This window comes from Ophidiomyces ophidiicola (assembly GCF_022830035.1).
Source record: "Ophidiomyces ophidiicola strain CBS 122913 chromosome Unknown scaffold_1, whole genome shotgun sequence".
NCBI lineage: Eukaryota > Fungi > Ascomycota > Eurotiomycetes > Onygenales > Onygenaceae > Ophidiomyces > Ophidiomyces ophidiicola.
In genome coordinates, this window is record NW_026054641.1 from 986,148 (window position 1) to 1,002,876 (window position 16,729).

Here is a 16,729-nt window from a genome sequence, read left to right on the forward strand (position 1 = left end):
ATTTCTGTAATATTATATCGTGTAGCGGAGATAGCGTCTGATATCAGCTCGAGAAAGATGCAATGACAGCCACCAGTCTTCACCCAAAGAAGTATAAGGTACTCCGTAGGTGGCCACTTGTTTTTAAGCGTTGGGCTTTAGTATGCCGCTACAGGTCCAGTCTTAGTGTTGAATAATCCCTGGTCTTGTCTCGCTTTCTGTTAGCAAATAGAGGCAAATAAACAATAGTCGAGAAGTTCAACAAATATAAAATAGTAAATAATGATCGAGATACGGTGGCACTCTCTTTTGTAAGTTTCCACACGCATCTTTGAGCTGTTCGTCTTGTCACGAGACCCGGATTTTGGTACCACGGACTTTGCTTAGGCATAAGAGGAGGGAGTCCCCTGAGCCAAGGTCTCGACTGACGCTAATGAGTTTGGGGGTGCTTCGTATTGGGAGCAGTGGGGAAGGTGGGGGCGCGAGATATTTCCCGGCCCAAATATCACAACATGCTTTTGAAAGGTTTTTAGCAGAGGGTTGCAAGGACGCTAGAAATTTGCAAGTAAAAGTTGTTGGGAGGTCGGTCCATTCTCTTTGTTTTACAGACCAATAAATAACAGTCAGTATTAACAATAGAAAAGATTGCCAGAGTCCGTTTGAGGTGGTTTGCCAAGTTGATAACAGGTAAGCCTAGAGAAACCGCCCTCATTTTAGAAGCCATCTCATGCAGCAGATAGAAAACATGGTCTGATCCGGCGTACCCTGCTGTACACTATTTTTCTTGGGCCCCCGTAAACTAGAGCTCTATGCTCGTAGAACCAAATGCACAATAGCAGTGTTCATAATGGATGACATAGTATATGCAATAATTATTGCCCGATCGTATGATGTTGGTATCGATAGTTGTCTTAGCCTTGGTTGATGATGAGAAACGTCGTTTGAATAGAGTAGCGGCCGAGATGCTCTGACTAACTAGGCCAAACTCAGATTAGCGTATTCCTTATGTCATCATATTTTTCACTCTTGCTCTATCAGAATACTTCACAAGGAGTGCTCGTCTACGCCTCATCTATCGTCCAAAATCGTTGTTTAGTGGCAAATGCGAGCCTCCTATTGGGCCAGAAGCCCTCTGGCTACAATATGTAACGCCAAGTTCCGCTGTCGATATGCAAGCTCCCAGCATGCGCGCCTACCGGTCCGGAGACCAACACGAACATCAAAGTTGGCCCAAAACTTTTCGTCCACTCTAGAACCTCCTGTGGCATTGTTTTCTTCGGCTCTTTACGGCGAGACCGAATTTGATTGTGCAGAAGCTCTTGATATTGCTCGAAAATGTATAGCAGCCGTTCAGAACAACACTCAATCGTCATCATTGGACGTCAAGAGCATAGACATAAGTCAGCGCCCTCATCCTTGAATGTTGATTACGCACACGTTAACTGTACATGTAGACTTGAGGAAAATCGCTATAGTGACTGCAATACTGGACCGTTCTCCAAGCCATAAAACGGTTTCCCGTTTTGTGAGGACCGCATTGGCTCGTGCTGGCGAGCCGCTCTCTATCAACACTCTCGCCTCCAAACTGATTCACTCTTCTTCAATAAATAACCAACCGTGGCTGATCCAAAAAGTGGAGACTCTTGCCCGTGAAGGTAATAGTTGGAAAGCAATGGTCCTTTACGGCATGATTCTGCTTGAAAAGGGCCAGCCTGACGAAGCAGCAAATTGGTACCAAAGTGCCATGAATGCGGTAAAGCCAATTGAAACTCCTTCGTCGCTTCAGACAATCTTAAACGCGGTTGCCCTCGTAAAATCTCCCTTTGAAGCTTATGCCGAACTCAAGCTAAAACTTGAGCAAGTCGACGAAGCAAGGAAAGCAGCTGAGGTAGGGGTCTCCCAATATAACAACTCAGGGTGCCACAAATTACTTGCCTCAATACTTTCTTCGAACAATCAAGACCACGATAAGGCTGAAGGTCATCTCATGAAGTCGGCAATGTCTCGTGATCCAAATGCTTGTCATGTACTGGGCCAAATATACCGCTTAAAACATCTTGGGTTAAAACAAGCCGAAAATGATCCATTTTATCAGGTCCTATTTGCTTCAAGAAAGATATCTCCAGGGCTCATACTTGACCGCTCACCATATATATCAACTGCAGAGTATTATCGAATGGCAAAAGAGTGGCTTGAACTTGCTGCCTACGAAGGAGTAGCAATGGCTTCTCTGCAAATGGCAATATTGCTTCGCCAGGAAAACAAACTTCAAGACGGGTTGGCTTATTTAGATCGAGTGGGAGATGATTCAAAATACACACAAGTGGTCGCTAACCTCAGGGAAATTTGGACTACCCCAGATGCCGACACTTCTTCAATCCTATTGGCGAGTCATCAACTATGACTTTTGCTTATATATTATGTACATGTGTTATGCCGTAGTCATCCATGGCTACCAGGTATTCATCTCGTTTTCTTGGACTTCGCCCCATCGGCCCCCAGCGCCTTTAATTGTTCCGATAGGAATGGCGCCGGATTCATTCCTGGGAAATCTTTCGCGGGATAGGCTCGGAAATGGTTCGACCATACTTCGTCCAAAATGGGTATCTTGCCTGTTGTGGGCGGCGCCCCAGCATCTATAAGTCGGAAACGTAGTTGATATACCCCCGCTGTTGGTATACGGAGATCAGCAAATACAAAGAATGTGCTTTGTCTTCCTCGGGATGCTGAGCCGGGGTGCGGAGGAGCCTTGGCAGGCTCCGGGTCCATCTCAACGAAAAATGGGCTAACGCACGTTTTCCCATATACAGGCCTAATTAAATTAGGATCGTCTTTGCCCTGCTCGACGAGCATTGACTGCGGTGCTGAATCGAAACCATGTGTCTTCTTAAGGACGATGAAGAGTTGGCAAGCAACGACGTATTGACTGTATTTCAAGATTTTGTGATCTTCCGTTGAATGGGGATCAAAACCCGCTACGAGGAGTTGAAGAACAGGTGATGGATCGATACAGCGACGACTCTTTTCGCCAGCTGCACAAGTTCGCGCGGCAATGGGTTGCTGCCGTACATATAATCGCAGCCGAGAAGCAAGAGGTAGATCCGGGGATGGGTTAAGGAGGTGATCAAAACCTGATGGGACAGATGGTTTTCGAGACTGATTGGAGACCGTGTTTGGCATACTGGGAGTTTCCTCTTGGATATATCTAGGCTTGTTAGCTTTTGAATCTTGAACATAGATTTTGGACCCTGCTTACTCTCCACTTTCAAAGCTTCTCCTTTCTTCTACCCGTCGCTCTCCTGATTCTTGTCGTGAAAGGCTGGTCAATCTGTATGTGCTTTCTTTGAGGTACACAGGTGCTTGGAAAACATAGGTTCCAGGCCCATAACAAATATTTGACTTCGGAGCAAAACGAGGATACTCAGAGGCAGTGGTCTGATCCAAATTGCCTTCACTGGGATACATCTTGCTATGCTTGGGGACCAGGAAGCTATCTGCCGAAAAAGCATTGTGTTGGAAGGACATTGATATAATATCCGGCCCAGCACTGAGACTTTATAAATTCCAGAGCAAAAAACTTTGTGAATCGTTTCCCTGATGGCTGCTTTAATGATACCCAATTCCCCAACGATCAACAAAGAGTGAATATGAAAACTACGAAGCTTTCGGCAAGCAAATGTTGATCCCAAGAGTAATGTCCACTCCAAAAATTTCCAGACAATGCGTCAAGAGGGCTGAGAATAAAAGTTCCTTCCGTCATGCTTAGGGTAATCTGAAGTCCACTCAACTATTGACGGACTTCTGAAACCAAAAGCAATATGGGCCTGCCTCGTCGGGATCCTAGTCAACCTGCAGCCAGTCTCAAGGCGGTTTTCTGGTAGTCTAAGAAGACGTGTACATTGGGTCTCGCAGGTTTAGAACCCCGGTTGTCAAGGGGGCTAGTGTGATTGACTTTCGGTTCAAAATCCACATGGCGAACGCATGGAACGGCCCGTGCGTCGCTAGCTATAGTCCATGTTCTACCGCGTCCAGGAAGCTTTCGATTCCAAAGCTTGAGTCTCACGTCGCCTGTCAACGAGCGAAAAATACTGCATAGTTCAGGTTAGCATGCGGCGACCCGTCGCAAGGCCTGCCAATCACGATGAAAGCAAAAAATAGTGATGGTACGGCTGATATTTGAGCAGGCCACTCAGCGTTCGTGTAGCCGAGCCAGGGTATCATGCCGGGTCTCCCGCACCAGGAAAAGTATCGGAAAAAAGAACATTCTCAGGACGAAATAATAATGGGACGATACCGGAAAGGGTGCCAGTCTATGCAAATCGCGTGGGACATTCCCCCCAATAGCTTTACTTCTTCGTTCCTTTTTCTTGCGTTCATATTCCGCGTGGTTTGATCGTCAACCCCCTTTTCCTAAACAGCTCGCTGCAACTAATTCCTGTCAAGGGCAACGCTGACGATCGCACCAGAGCAACTCTCTCTGCTATACCGCTCAGTTCCACGTTTCTTGTGACACCTTACGGCAGAGGATTCTACTGTTGGTTAGTTGGTGTTTCCACATTGCGATCATCGAAGCGAGAGCACTCGATACCCATTTGTTGAGATTCTGACTGCCTTTTTTCCCTTCAGCCTTCTAGATAAGGATCTCAGTGGATAGTCGCCAACAGCCCTGTGCGTGCCAGCAAACTTTTTCCACACGTGCCCCCCGATATAGCTACATAAGCCCATTCTGACAGCCACAAACCCAGAGATGGTGCTTGGTAGCGAGTGTCGAAGTCCGGTTCCGAAAGCTGCCGCAGAAAATGAAAACTAATTTGCTGACGGGCTGAATTCATTCTCTGATCTTGGTCATGATTGTGCCGAACCCTCCTACGAGCTGACCTGCAGATTGAACGATCAGTGCTGCGAAATCAGAGTCTACGGAATACATCTTCCGAGACGGCACTTTCTTGGGCCCACGGCCCTTACCCCAATGGCATTGCAAAAGTAGCGGGATATGAAATCATAATATTTGGGTCAGAAGTGTGATGTATAATACTGGGTTTCTCACAAGGCTGTGAGTATATATTACTAGTGGTGTGTTGCGGAACCGAGGGGATTTGGTGATCAACGCTTGATATTGCAAAATCGCCTTTGCCAGACAAGGGCCGGTGAGGGTTCAAATTGACCGCTGGCTCACTGACCGCCAGCTAATTGCATCTGACAGCAATCTAGTCGGTATTCCAATAGTTTGCGTTTCCTAGAGAATGCACCCGATGCAAGGTACCAATACGAACCCACCCAGGCTGGGACAAGACACCCCAATGATAACTCGCATTTCATTGGCCCTAAAAAAAGTATAATTTCATTTAAGACAGGTGATTCACTTGAATTATATTTACATGTTGGGCCGCACTGGCTCCTCAGGCTGCACGGCCATTTCGTATTGACTTTCAGACTAGAGTGAATGGTTTTTAACGATGCTTGAGCTTGGAGCAGGAATTAAGTCTTAGAAAAGGTAAGGAAATCGATTACCGGAGGAGGGGCGGAACAGGAGGCGAGGGGTGGAAGAAGAGCCTCCCTATTGCGACCAAAATGTTGTAACAAGGGCAGCAGATGAGGTTAATTGCATGTATATCCATATATATGTACGAAGTACGGAGCAGGTATGGATGTAAGCGCACACAATTTGAGGAGCAGGAAGGCCCGGTGCTATAGCCCGTACAGATCACTCTATACTCCGCTCAGTATTCCACTTAGGTTCGCAAATCATATGCTGGATCAATATCAATCCAAACGTTTCGTTCATCTTTGAAGATCTCAATGAGCTCGAGTCCCTGTATATCGAATTCAGAGCGCTGTTGCTGCTCTGTCAATTTTCCTGCCTTCACGCAGGAATACTGAAAATACGGTGGGGGTTGAGACTGTCGTGGCCCTGCTCCCACGACGCCACAGGATTCCCCAACCCACAAAAGGATAAGCTCGCCTTTCTGACGATCCCAACATACTAAGTGTCCCGTTGGTGTTGATTTATTTCGTTCATCCAAAGTCTTGTTTCGTGCAGCGACATATCCAAGCTGCATCAAGTAGAGGTGGGGGCTAAGTTTTTGAGGAGCACCATTGCAGTCCTGGCGGACCCTCAGCAAGCCTAGAGATGAACAATTAAGAGAAACATTATCATATGCCACAGCGGGCATAGTATTTTGCAATACTTCAACAGGCGAACACTGGATGATCCACGTCAGTTCGATCTGGCCAAGGTTATCATCCCGCGTTGTGCATAGTGACATCTCGACACCATCGTATTCGTGCAATATATCTGCCATCATGGACAGATTTGCTGCAGATTTGGTCGAGGTGAGAAACCTAAAGGTATCTACCAAGTATTGTGCACTAGGGGTTGTATTAATAGTGCCGAGTGATTCAAAGGCCTCCTCTGGATTGCCGCTATTACACCAAATTGGTGTATCTCGGGAAACAATGTGGTTTCCAATGTCACCTCCCACCCACTGTAGCCCAAGCATCAATTCGACAGAAGACAGCTCTGTTGTAAGGATCGATTGTGTTGTTTTTTCAGTGGCAAGAGTGCGGATTATCCCGTTGCTATCATCACGGGCTAACAGAACCCAAAGTCGAGGAGGAAGTAGTGCATTCAAATCCACGCAAGAAGAAATATCCTGGGCAGCTGCTATTGCTGCTTCTGGGTTACCAGTCTCAATCATACCTTGCAAGCAGGATGTGACGGTATCAATGAGCGGCTTTGCTGTATGACCGCGGCCAATTTCTACCCGTATGATTGACCATAGCTCTTTCAGCCTCTGATAACAGCCTAATTTTCCCAATAATTCGGCATACAAGCCAAGGAAAGAGTTATCTGATGGCCGCGATATATCGAGAAGCGAATCAAGAGTACCAGGGCGGTCATCACTATCGGTATTTCCCACGATGATTGAGCGCATGTAAGCTCCATCCATCCGAACATCAAAATCTCCCGTTTCTAAGGCTTGATTAAGATGCCTTATTACCTTGGCTGCCATCTCAGGAGTTAAATAGCCATATCCATTGGCAGAGTATTGTTGCAAATAACATCGTAACGCGGGAACGGAAAAGCATCGAGAGGCATATATTATCCCTAAAAGAAGCAGCCCCTTCGTATCTGTAGCTCCCAGTTTTCGCAGCCTTGCCAATGTCCCGTTGATTGTTGCTAGGAGATCCTCCCATTGCGCTCCACCTTCGCACAGCGAAAAAGCTTTGTCTAACAAAGCGAGGGAGTATACCAGCTCATTTGCTGAGTCTCGATCTTTGACTTTGGTCTGAATTTCATCTTGTATCCCAGAGAGCACGTCTCTTCCACCACTAGGGTGTAGCGTGAAGTTCACAGGATGCTCCGCGGGACTGGTGGTCCAGGGTAGACGATGGCTTGAAAACTGCTTTGCTAGTTCGGCATTAATAATCGCGCCGCAGGTTACGTTTCCAGGAACCTCCACTGATCCCGTCAACGCATATCGGAGAAGCTGGACTCGCGGGAGCTCAGTGTAGGAAGAGGTATTTCTTGGGGGAGGGACATTGGAAGGCGCCCTTGATCCCGCGCATGGCGAGCTGTACTTCCTCAGCTGGAGAGCCCTAAGGAACCGGTACGCCCTTGAAGTCGCCGTGAACATTGAGGCGTGCGTGTAATCGACATCGCACTGGAGGCTACTCTTAAACAGCTGGTCTGCCTGCGAAGATTTGGTGCTTATGTAAGAAAATACAGGCTTGGCAAAACCAACTACGGAGTATAGAATACGCTCTCATTATATTGAAACATCGTCCATATCAGAGCACCAAACGAGGCTTCGAATACAATATGACGGCCAAAGAGAACGTTATAAAGGAGTCGCAGGACACCGAAGATTTACAGGAATCTAAAATCGAGGGTACCGAAGAAAAGCAAGATGTTTGCGGATCACCAGAAGCTGGCCCAGCCAAACCCTGTGATCAGAAGGATGACGGCAATCAGGCTTCGAAGAGCCAAACGAGGCTTGAGAGATTCAAAGCACTCCAAGCGCGAGCGGTAAGCTCCTAATATTGCCCAATCTGGAATAAAGCCGCCTAACTCTCTGGATAGAAAAGCGCTGCGAAGAGTAATCTCAAAGAAACCGCTGCCGAGTCCCACCGATTGTCTACAGATCCGACACTACTAAATTCCATCTCTCGCAAACATGCTTTTGCATCACACAATCTTTTAAAAGCGGATGTCGAAGCCGCTGGTGAAGACTTTGAACGCAAACGTGCTTGGGACTGGACCGTGGATGAATCCGAAAAATGGGACCGCCGAGTGGAGAAGAAACAAAAGCATCGGGAGGGTGTTGCATTCCAGGATTGGCGTCAAGACTCTCATAAGAATTATAAAAGGCAGCTGCGACGAATGGAACCCAATCTTGAGGCTTACGAATCCCAGAAAGCGGATGCCGTTATGCGCGCCGCCGCAAATGGAGGTCTTGATCTCATTGAAGGCGAAGATGGCGAGCTAGTGGCTGTGGATAAGAATGGAACTTTTTACTCTACCGCAGACTCAATAGATTTCACGCAGAACCGACCGGATCGCGCCGCAGTTGATAGATTGGTAGCCGATCTGCAAAAGGCGGAAGAGATGCGCCTGAAAAAGCGAAGAGAACGTGGCCTTGGAGACGACGATGGCGACGTTACATATATCAATGACAAAAACAAACGATTTAACCAGAAATTGGCCAGGTTTTATAACAAGGTATGCAGTATAAGCTTAAGATGATTCTTAGAATAGTCAGCTAACCTTTATTTTGTTACAGTATACTGCTGAAATTCGAGATAGTTTTGAGAGAGGCACCATGATCTGAGGCTAAAAACACAACAATGTACAGAATTTCAATAACAGTCACAGGATACTTAACCTGCTGTGGCAGTTATTGATAGGATGATGGGAACGGAGTAATGGCCATGGAACGATTCAAAGCATCGTTCTCCTCCAGCCCTTCGTTGCCAAATCCTCGATCTTTCTGGGACTTACCACACCCTTGGTCACCCCATCTGAAATGGCCTCAACAACCGCTTCGCCAACCGTACCGACCTTCAATGGTTTTGCCATCATCGGGCCCAAAAAAGATAATCTGCCACCCAACATATTGTTGACCTCGGATCCGATTATTCCGCCTAATGCAATGGGCATTGTTAGTTTTCTCGAAGAATCGTACAAGAATGTCGGCCGCATGAAAATACTCCGTGTCTCGGGGAAATCTATTGAGATCAAAGATTCGGCTTGTCTCTTGGAACCGATGTAGCCCGAAGGTAGAATAGGTTGGCCGGATTCAGCGGAAATATACACGAACGTCGGGACCTTCTCTTCCGATGAATGTTTTGCCAGGGTTACCGCTGTCACGACAGCCTTTGTTAGTATTAATATAACACTCGCGCAGGGCTCGAAATCTACCTAAATCTCTATTCATAACCGCATAACTTTGTTGTGGTGGATTATTCCGTTTTCCATTTTCCAGCGATGATGAGCAGAGCATTTTTTGTATTCCACTAGTTACCGACTCTTTTCCCTGTAGGATACCTTTATAATCTACTTCTAAGAGAATTCCCATTGAGTATACAACGGCTGTAGCGTTTTTGAGGTGCGACGAGTACGTTGCTGGGTCCAACATATCAGCCTTGGCCCAGTTGACAGACTTCGCCCAGCGCGGTGCCTGGGAAGATGATGTGATCGCATCCCACGTAGGTTCTCCATGTCGACTATTGCCACGTAGTTATTAGTGATTGCGATGTGAGAAGTAGTGCACAAGCATTGGAGAGCAAGTACCTCAAGGAAACGACATCCCACCCTCGAGTAACGGCAGATTGACAGATTCTAGACCCTATCGACAGAGTTTTAGTTTGATATTGAGCATCGGATATTGAATAACCAGTGTACCTAGAAAGCCGCTTCCGCCTGCAACGACGAGCCTTGTTGCTGCTGCTGCCATGTTCTAGAAAGTATGTTTCCAAGCTAGCATGCGTGGGGGTAATGAAATTCGCTGTGATCGTGACAATTTTTTGCTATCTAGTAGATTTCACGGGCTTTCCAAGTTCAAGGCAGCTGGGCGCTTCTCAATTGCGTCCTAGGGATCTAGATCCCTTCACATTCTGCTCCGCTGCTCCTCGTCGTCCGATAGCTCTGGCTCCCGGCTGGACCTCTCCGAACATCACGTGCGAATGGGCTTGGCAGGACTTTATCTTCAACGCGCTGAATGAACAATCGCGGCTGGCCATCGACGTGCGCAAATACTCTCAAATTAACGTCTATAAAAGCAAGGATGCCAGCGCCCGCCGGTACAAAGCGAGTTAGGGTTTGTCGCCTTTGTTTCGAGTGCTAGGCTTGCTGTTACTGACCATCGTCGCTGTGACAGGGTGTTTCGATATTCCGGCCTTTCAGTATGACCCTCTCGGCGAGCATCCATACCTGCTAAGCTAAAGCTGATCTTTAATAACAGTCTTCGGAAGCGAAGCGCAGCCATTTGATCCAAATAAACGGCCGACTGGCATTCCCGAAGATCACACGCACCAATGGCGCATCTTTGTCAAAGGTGTCAATGACGAAGATATTTCCTACTGGTTGAAGAAAGTCCAGTTCAAGCTCCACGAAACCTACGCCCAATCTATCCGGACGATTGAAGGCCCACCATTTGAAGTTACAGAAACTGGCTGGGGTGAATTTGAGATCCAAATCAAGCTGTACTTTATTCCAGAGTCGACGGAAAAACCACAGACGTTATGGCATGGCTTGAAATTGCACCCTTACGGACCAGACGCGGAAGCCCAAAAGGCGAGACGAGATACCATCATCAGCCAGCATTATGAAGAAGTTGTTTTCAACGAGCCAGTGGAGCAATTCTACAACTTGCTGACTGGCGGAACTCTCGCCCCACTACCCTCGAAAGGGAAAGCCGGAAAGGGTTCAAAGCAACAGCAACAGCAAAGCGGCCGAACAGCAGAGATTCCATATTCGGATTCTCCCAGGAATCCCTATAGCCAGAAATCGGAGGCCAAGGAACTCGATAAGCTTGGCGAGGCCACAAAGACGGTGGACAGAATGTTGAAAGAGGAGCGTGCCAAACTAATAGAGCGAGAAGTGTATCTCGGCAAGCTCAAGGAAAGTGAAGGTTTGCCTGTTGTTCAGAAGAAAAAGTGAACCACATCTTCAACAATACGATTTCGACACTTAGCGGACATGGACAACCGGCGTGAGGTTACCTTGGGGCTTAACCACTGAAGTGTCCTTGCAGTACCCGAGAGCCGACTAATAGTGGCTACTCCAACTCGCACATGGCCGTTTCTGCATGCACAGGCTATTTCTTGGTTCAATACCACCCTTTGAGGTAAACGGACACCTGCATGGCCCCCAAGAATGCTCCAAACACTTCCTTACTACAGTAAATCAAAATGCCAGGGTGTGTGTACGATAAGGTTACCCTAAGAAGAACAAACACCACAATCTATTATGGACTGTGGTGTCTGCTGGATACTTCTTTGATGTATTATTGGCATAGGTTCTGTTCGAGGATTAGGCTGACAGGTGATGAACCCCAGCGTCATATACTTCAACAACCTTAGCCCTGGGAAGGAAGATGATGTGTTTTAATGGGTTCAAGGCTGTCTAAATCCATACGTCAGAAATATATGTCCTTGTCCCGAAATCATAAGGGAGCTTGGCCTGCAAAGCAGTAGAATAAGAAAATCAAATGACAATGCTCCAATCCTTAGTATATCCGCCTCGAGTACGCCTTGCATCCATGTTCCCTCGCCTGCATAACCAGTCCCCCCTCACGCCTTCTTACATCCCCCACTAAAGCAGAATTCACAAGGCCCGAATCGTGTAGTCCCCTTCTCGATCATGAAGCCCCCTTTTCCGTTTTTATCGAGGGCACAGCATTTACCGTTCATCTCCTTACTATATCATGACACATATTAGTCTCTGGCACATGGCAATAAGGGTGAATCGCTTGCGCGCCCCCGTTTTCGGTGGTCGTCCCACTGTAGGGCTCTATCCGTAGGATTTGTTTTCTCTATAGAGGGAGGGGTAATTACCAGTTTAGCGGTTGCCCAACACCTCCGACTAACATTTTCCCTGTGCATTTCTCGTCATCGAGGCGATAGCCGGTGCATTCCGCGTTGATGAGCCTGCCGGAGAATACGACGCCTCCAGCTGCTTGATTGGGAGCGGCGGCGGCAACTAAAGGCGCGAGCGAGAGGAGGAAAGAGGCGGCTAGGAGCTTCATTGTTTGGTGGGGTATATGGATTGTTCTGCTTGGATTTCTTGATGAGCTGTCACATCTCGTTGTGAAATTTCTCGGGGTCGAGAGTGCAGTTGTCTGGGCGCTTCTTATATTGTGGCTTCCAATACGGAGTAGTGCCCCGTGCTTGGGAGTTCTGGATTCATTTCGCTAACTACATAATAGGCGGTTACTAAAAACAACCAACAACAAGCTAACAAGCAGCTAGTTGGTTTATTATAATTAGCTAGCCATGAACCCTCCTTTGTTTCATCATGAAAAACATATTTGACTTTGGCAGTACGGAGTACTCCGGACGGAGTAGAATTATCCGATCCTTGGTCGCTCGACTCAGGGTTCGTTCTCCGGGCCAAGGGACGTTGAAGCATGGGTATTCTGGTCACCACTGGGGTTGGAGTTACACATGATGATCCTCCTGACAGCATTTTGCATATCTTTTGCGCTTTCCGGTGGTTTATGAGCGCTGCTGGGTTTCGCTGCAATCAAGTGGCATGGATCATGAATACGGGGCCTGCTACAGGTATGTAATGTGTCTGCGTGCAGAGGTCTATGCCTGCTCCTGTGGTCGCATCTATTCCAGCATAATTTATGTTCAAAAAAAATTCGAAAAGAAACGAGATGCAAAGAAAACGCACTCAAGGATGAGCGGTGTTTGGGCCTCTTTGTTTCAGGCCGGGGTTCTTTGGCGGCGATATTGCAAAGAACAGTCGGGCATCTCTGCGACGGCCTCCCTGCCATGATACCATCCCTCCTCTATGAGCCGGGTCTCGAGATCCCGCCAATACTCTAATTTTCCTCCTGTCCCACTTTTGAAATCAAGGTCCCCGAGGCGCACTTCGGGCGTTTCGCGTTCGTCGCGCGGGACCTAGAGCTCAGGTTAGCAACTACGTGCGAATCGCGTTATGATGTGCTCAAAGAAAACCGGACTGCGTCATGAGGGTGATCAAAAAAAGGAAAATACTGAGAATAGATTACGTACCCGAACAAACATTGTACAGTCTCGGATGGTCATTGACACGGCCCTTTCGCGAGAGTCAGCACACAACCCAGGCAAACCAACTGCATTCTTTAATATCTGACAGTCTCGCAGCTTGAGTAGCGTTGGATGCTGATGCAAGAACTTTGCGAGGCGACTCCTTTCATGCTGTGGCCCCTTCATCAATCGCACCGCGCGCAAGACATCGTCAAAGTCGCTCGAGACGAGATCGAGCGGACAAAACGCGCGACTCGTCTTCTCTCCACGTTGGCAAGCATAAAAATTCTTCATTTCGCGCAGAGCGCAAGTCCGGCATCTCTTTGCATTTGGTGGAGCTGAAGGTGACTGAAGCAGCCATTTTGGTTTAAACTCCCAGAGACTTGCGCCAGAGTTGGGAGACGGACTCATATCTGTAATGAGCAGCCCGAATGGTTCCTTTAAGGACAAATATCCCCCACGTCTGCCTTTTGGTCGACGGCCACTCGCCTCGTCGCTCTCTAGCTGTGCGTTGCATACTGAAACGATATCCTTCGGCAATGCCACCAGCGTCTGCTCCACGAGCTCGCTGTCATGAAACAATGCTTTGATTTGGGAATCAAAATTGATCGCCGTCTCAATATACGGCGTGCCGGATCCGATTTTCTTTCTGAGACGCAGCAGTCTTCCGCCGTACGTGTGCTGCCACTCTGTTTCAGTTTCTTTCTTTGCCCTACATGATTCGGGCATCACCATCCGGTAAACGATATTTGCACCACCTTCGGCAAGGTATGCCAGCTCTATATCGGTCTGTAGTTCGGGGATTCGCATCATTGCTGACAAGAGTCCTGCTGCTGTATCTACCGACGCTGGAGACATCGGCGACAGGGCAACCGTACGGGCGATTGCAACGTCAGCAGTGGGGAGTCGCCCGTAAAGCATAACAAAGGTTGCGTTAATTGGGCCTCAATAGGCAACCAAATAAGCTCCCTGCTGGAAAGGGTGATGCAGCGATATGGGAAGCTACCCCCTCTCAAGGTTGGTGGATGTAGCCTTAGCTTCACCGTGGGCTTTTAAGTAGAGCTATAGAACAAAGCCGACGTAGTCCTATAGAGCAATCGATGCAGTCATTTCCTCACGTGGACAAGATATAGAGCTAGCTAACAGTTGTGGTCAAAGAAAAGAAACGAGCGGCTGCAACTGAGTTGACGAGAAATGCCAGGCTTGGAGACGTAGCAGGAGAAGAAAGTACTTGTGCTCCGACAACGCAGTACTTGGGAGGTTTCGACAGATAGCCGGGGCCATGGACGGCGGGTTGATAGCGGGAGAGGGGCGCTGGGGGAAGCGTCTCGGGGCTGATAGTGAAGTATGGCGACGGTCAGGGGAACGGCAACACCTCCGGGCGGCAGCAGGGCGGCGAGGACAGGCTATGTATGAAATACTTAGCACATGAGAGCCGAAGAGGAGGATGCTCAGCAGGAGCACCGGCGCAAGAAGGAAAAACAAGGCGCAGGCCAGACCCGGCATGGGCCTCGTATTTGAGCGCAGAACGCCCGCAGCACGACAGCTTCCGACTGGCCGGCAGACTGCTGGTGTGGCGCATGGCGACAAGAGGGAAACAAAAAACAGCCGCACATCCAGCGTTACATACCTAAGCAGCAGCGGAGTCTGGTCAGCGGGCGCGTCAGCGAGGCGGCGAGAAGAGGGGGATGCGAGACGGCGGCGCTTCATCTGCGCTCGCGACCGAGAGCGAGAGACGGGAGACGGGACAAAGAGCACGCGCTCGGGGGCAGGCAAGCTTAAATGCCAGATCGTGGAGCATTCTCGCCTCCGTTGCTGGACCAGCATCGCGTGGGCTGAGGAGGAGGATTGCGGGCGCATCCGTTAAGCTCCATGTGGCGGCTTTTCTCACGAATCGCCCGTCGGCCTCTGCGCCGCCAACAACAAACCAGGCAGATCCATGGACCGCGAAATCCTCTACGAAGTCTCAAAACGACAGCGGAAAAAGTCTATCCGTCACATGGTCGACGACACGAGCTGGGCGGGACGCTGATGGCCTGATCTCTGCGCGTGCGCAGGGCTGCAGCGACGACGACGACGACGACGACACGCAGTCTGCGATGAAGACACTCAGGAAAAATACGGCGCAAGACTCGCAGATGACAGCCTGCCAGGATGCTGACGACGTGCATCACCGGAGAACGCGCGCTGCCCACCCGGCCGGGTTTGCAACTGCACGTCGTCTGTGATCGGATCCAAATACGAGGGTTATGCAGGTCCGATATGGGCCGGGGAGGGGACAAATACCCGGGCGCCAGCTCGTCGAGCGGCTCTTGCGCCCGGAGAGATACAGGAAGAATCATCCACGGAGCAGATCAGGCGGTCAAACCAGATCGTGGGATCGCGACGCCTCAGGTACCCTCGACACCGCGGCAGCCACGGGGCGGTGCCCATTGGCACGGCGAATATCTTGCCCGGTTGCAGCTAGAGCCACCCGCGCCCAGCATTCTTGATTGGACTTGACTGCGCGCAGGCCAGGGATGAGAGGCCCGGGAGTGCGCTCGGCGCTGCGGCACGGCCTGGCATTGCCGACCAGCCACAGGAGGCAGAAATCAGAGAGGCGTTGCTTGTGTCTAACGGCGAAGCGTGGTTTTACCAGAGTGTGGAACAGCGCCGTCTGGGTCGAAACGTCGGCCTGTCGATCGCTCTCCGTTGTCCCACGGAATAGCGCAAGCTTACGGAGTCATACGATGGAGTAGTTATGGTTGTATCTGCTCCGTATGGAGTACTCCGTGCACCATGGACTATTATGGTCTCGAGAGCTGAAATATCGAACCCACTCAGAAAGAGGCCCCCAACCAGAGCGACAAGGACAGCCTATCAGCCGAAGGGCTAGTTAGGTAACTAGATCTGCAAGTTTCAGGGGTTGAGCGGCGCGCTTTGGCCCTGCATCAAGGGTGTTTTTTGGGTTGATCTATGTGGAACGGCCCTGCGAGCCAGCCTGCCTGGCCCTCTCTTCTCGTCACCTGCTGATCAGCTATCAATGCCAGGGGTAGTAATATATTTTAAACCGATTTCACCACACGTACGATGCTAGGATGCTAGGATTCTTATCGTATCAGAATTCGATGTGACCCACGGAAGAGCCAACACTGTAATGTGTCCTGAAGTCATTGGAATACCCGCCCCCACCAAACGTCATCTTCAGCTTAGTGACAACTCTGTGAATTACAGTTATGTGGTATTGGAGTCAGTTATCAAGTACAGGTCGGCACCCTTGTCTTGTTTCCTGATTAAATTGCTTATAAGTGGTATGAATCTTCAAGATGCAAGCGAATTAAGTCCATAGAGTACTCCGCACTCTGTATTACCAAAATGTTATTTCACATCTGCAAAAAGCATCAATTATGAACTGCCTAATCAGTTGATTTATTCCTAACTCTATGCCGACTGATTTCACAGGCAAAGATTACAGTATCACAATTGTGTTTAGAGGATGTTTTGCGGCGGTTGAAACAATGAACCTTGGGTGAGA

General features: G+C 48.9%; 7 protein-coding genes across 7 annotated transcripts; 3 read left to right on the top strand and 4 right to left on the bottom strand.

The window, feature by feature from the left end:
• Positions 1-1,651: 1,651 nt before the first annotated feature.
• LOZ57_000347 (uncharacterized protein) lies at positions 1,652-2,383 on the top strand (the record flags this gene model as incomplete). The annotated part of the gene is made up of 1 exon (XM_049249452.1): positions 1,652-2,383. One exon carries the CDS (start codon positions 1,652-1,654, stop codon positions 2,381-2,383), a length of 732 nt encoding a protein of 243 aa, XP_049111646.1.
• A 59-nt stretch (positions 2,384-2,442) lies between these two features.
• LOZ57_000348 (uncharacterized protein) lies at positions 2,443-3,504 on the bottom strand (the record flags this gene model as incomplete). The annotated part of the gene is made up of 2 exons (XM_049249453.1): positions 2,443-3,184; positions 3,236-3,504. 2 exons carry the CDS (start codon positions 3,502-3,504, stop codon positions 2,443-2,445), a joined length of 1,011 nt encoding a protein of 336 aa, XP_049111647.1.
• A 2,207-nt stretch (positions 3,505-5,711) lies between these two features.
• Positions 5,712-7,616, bottom strand: LOZ57_000349 (uncharacterized protein; the record flags this gene model as incomplete). The annotated part of the gene is made up of 1 exon (XM_049249454.1): positions 5,712-7,616. The coding sequence occupies one exon, from the start codon at positions 7,614-7,616 to the stop codon at positions 5,712-5,714; it is 1,905 nt and encodes a 634-aa protein (XP_049111648.1).
• A 185-nt stretch (positions 7,617-7,801) lies between these two features.
• syf2 (Pre-mRNA-splicing factor SYF2) lies at positions 7,802-8,810 on the top strand (the record flags this gene model as incomplete). The annotated part of the gene is made up of 3 exons (XM_049249455.1): positions 7,802-8,008; positions 8,063-8,701; positions 8,763-8,810. 3 exons carry the CDS (start codon positions 7,802-7,804, stop codon positions 8,808-8,810), a joined length of 894 nt encoding a protein of 297 aa, XP_049111649.1.
• A 110-nt stretch (positions 8,811-8,920) lies between these two features.
• Positions 8,921-9,935, bottom strand: LOZ57_000351 (uncharacterized protein; the record flags this gene model as incomplete). The annotated part of the gene is made up of 4 exons (XM_049249456.1): positions 8,921-9,342; positions 9,401-9,705; positions 9,773-9,827; positions 9,884-9,935. The coding sequence occupies 4 exons, from the start codon at positions 9,933-9,935 to the stop codon at positions 8,921-8,923; spliced, it is 834 nt and encodes a 277-aa protein (XP_049111650.1).
• Positions 9,936-10,265: 330 nt separating this feature from the next.
• On the top strand, positions 10,266-11,140 carry YAF9 (NuA4 histone H4 acetyltransferase complex and the SWR1 complex subunit; the record flags this gene model as incomplete). The annotated part of the gene is made up of 3 exons (XM_049249457.1): positions 10,266-10,298; positions 10,359-10,383; positions 10,443-11,140. The coding sequence occupies 3 exons, from the start codon at positions 10,266-10,268 to the stop codon at positions 11,138-11,140; spliced, it is 756 nt and encodes a 251-aa protein (XP_049111651.1).
• A 1,769-nt stretch (positions 11,141-12,909) lies between these two features.
• IPK1 (Inositol-pentakisphosphate 2-kinase) lies at positions 12,910-14,073 on the bottom strand (the record flags this gene model as incomplete). Its single annotated transcript, XM_049249458.1, has 2 exons — positions 12,910-13,107; positions 13,222-14,073. The coding sequence occupies 2 exons, from the start codon at positions 14,071-14,073 to the stop codon at positions 12,910-12,912; spliced, it is 1,050 nt and encodes a 349-aa protein (XP_049111652.1).
• Positions 14,074-16,729: the final 2,656 nt, after the last annotated feature.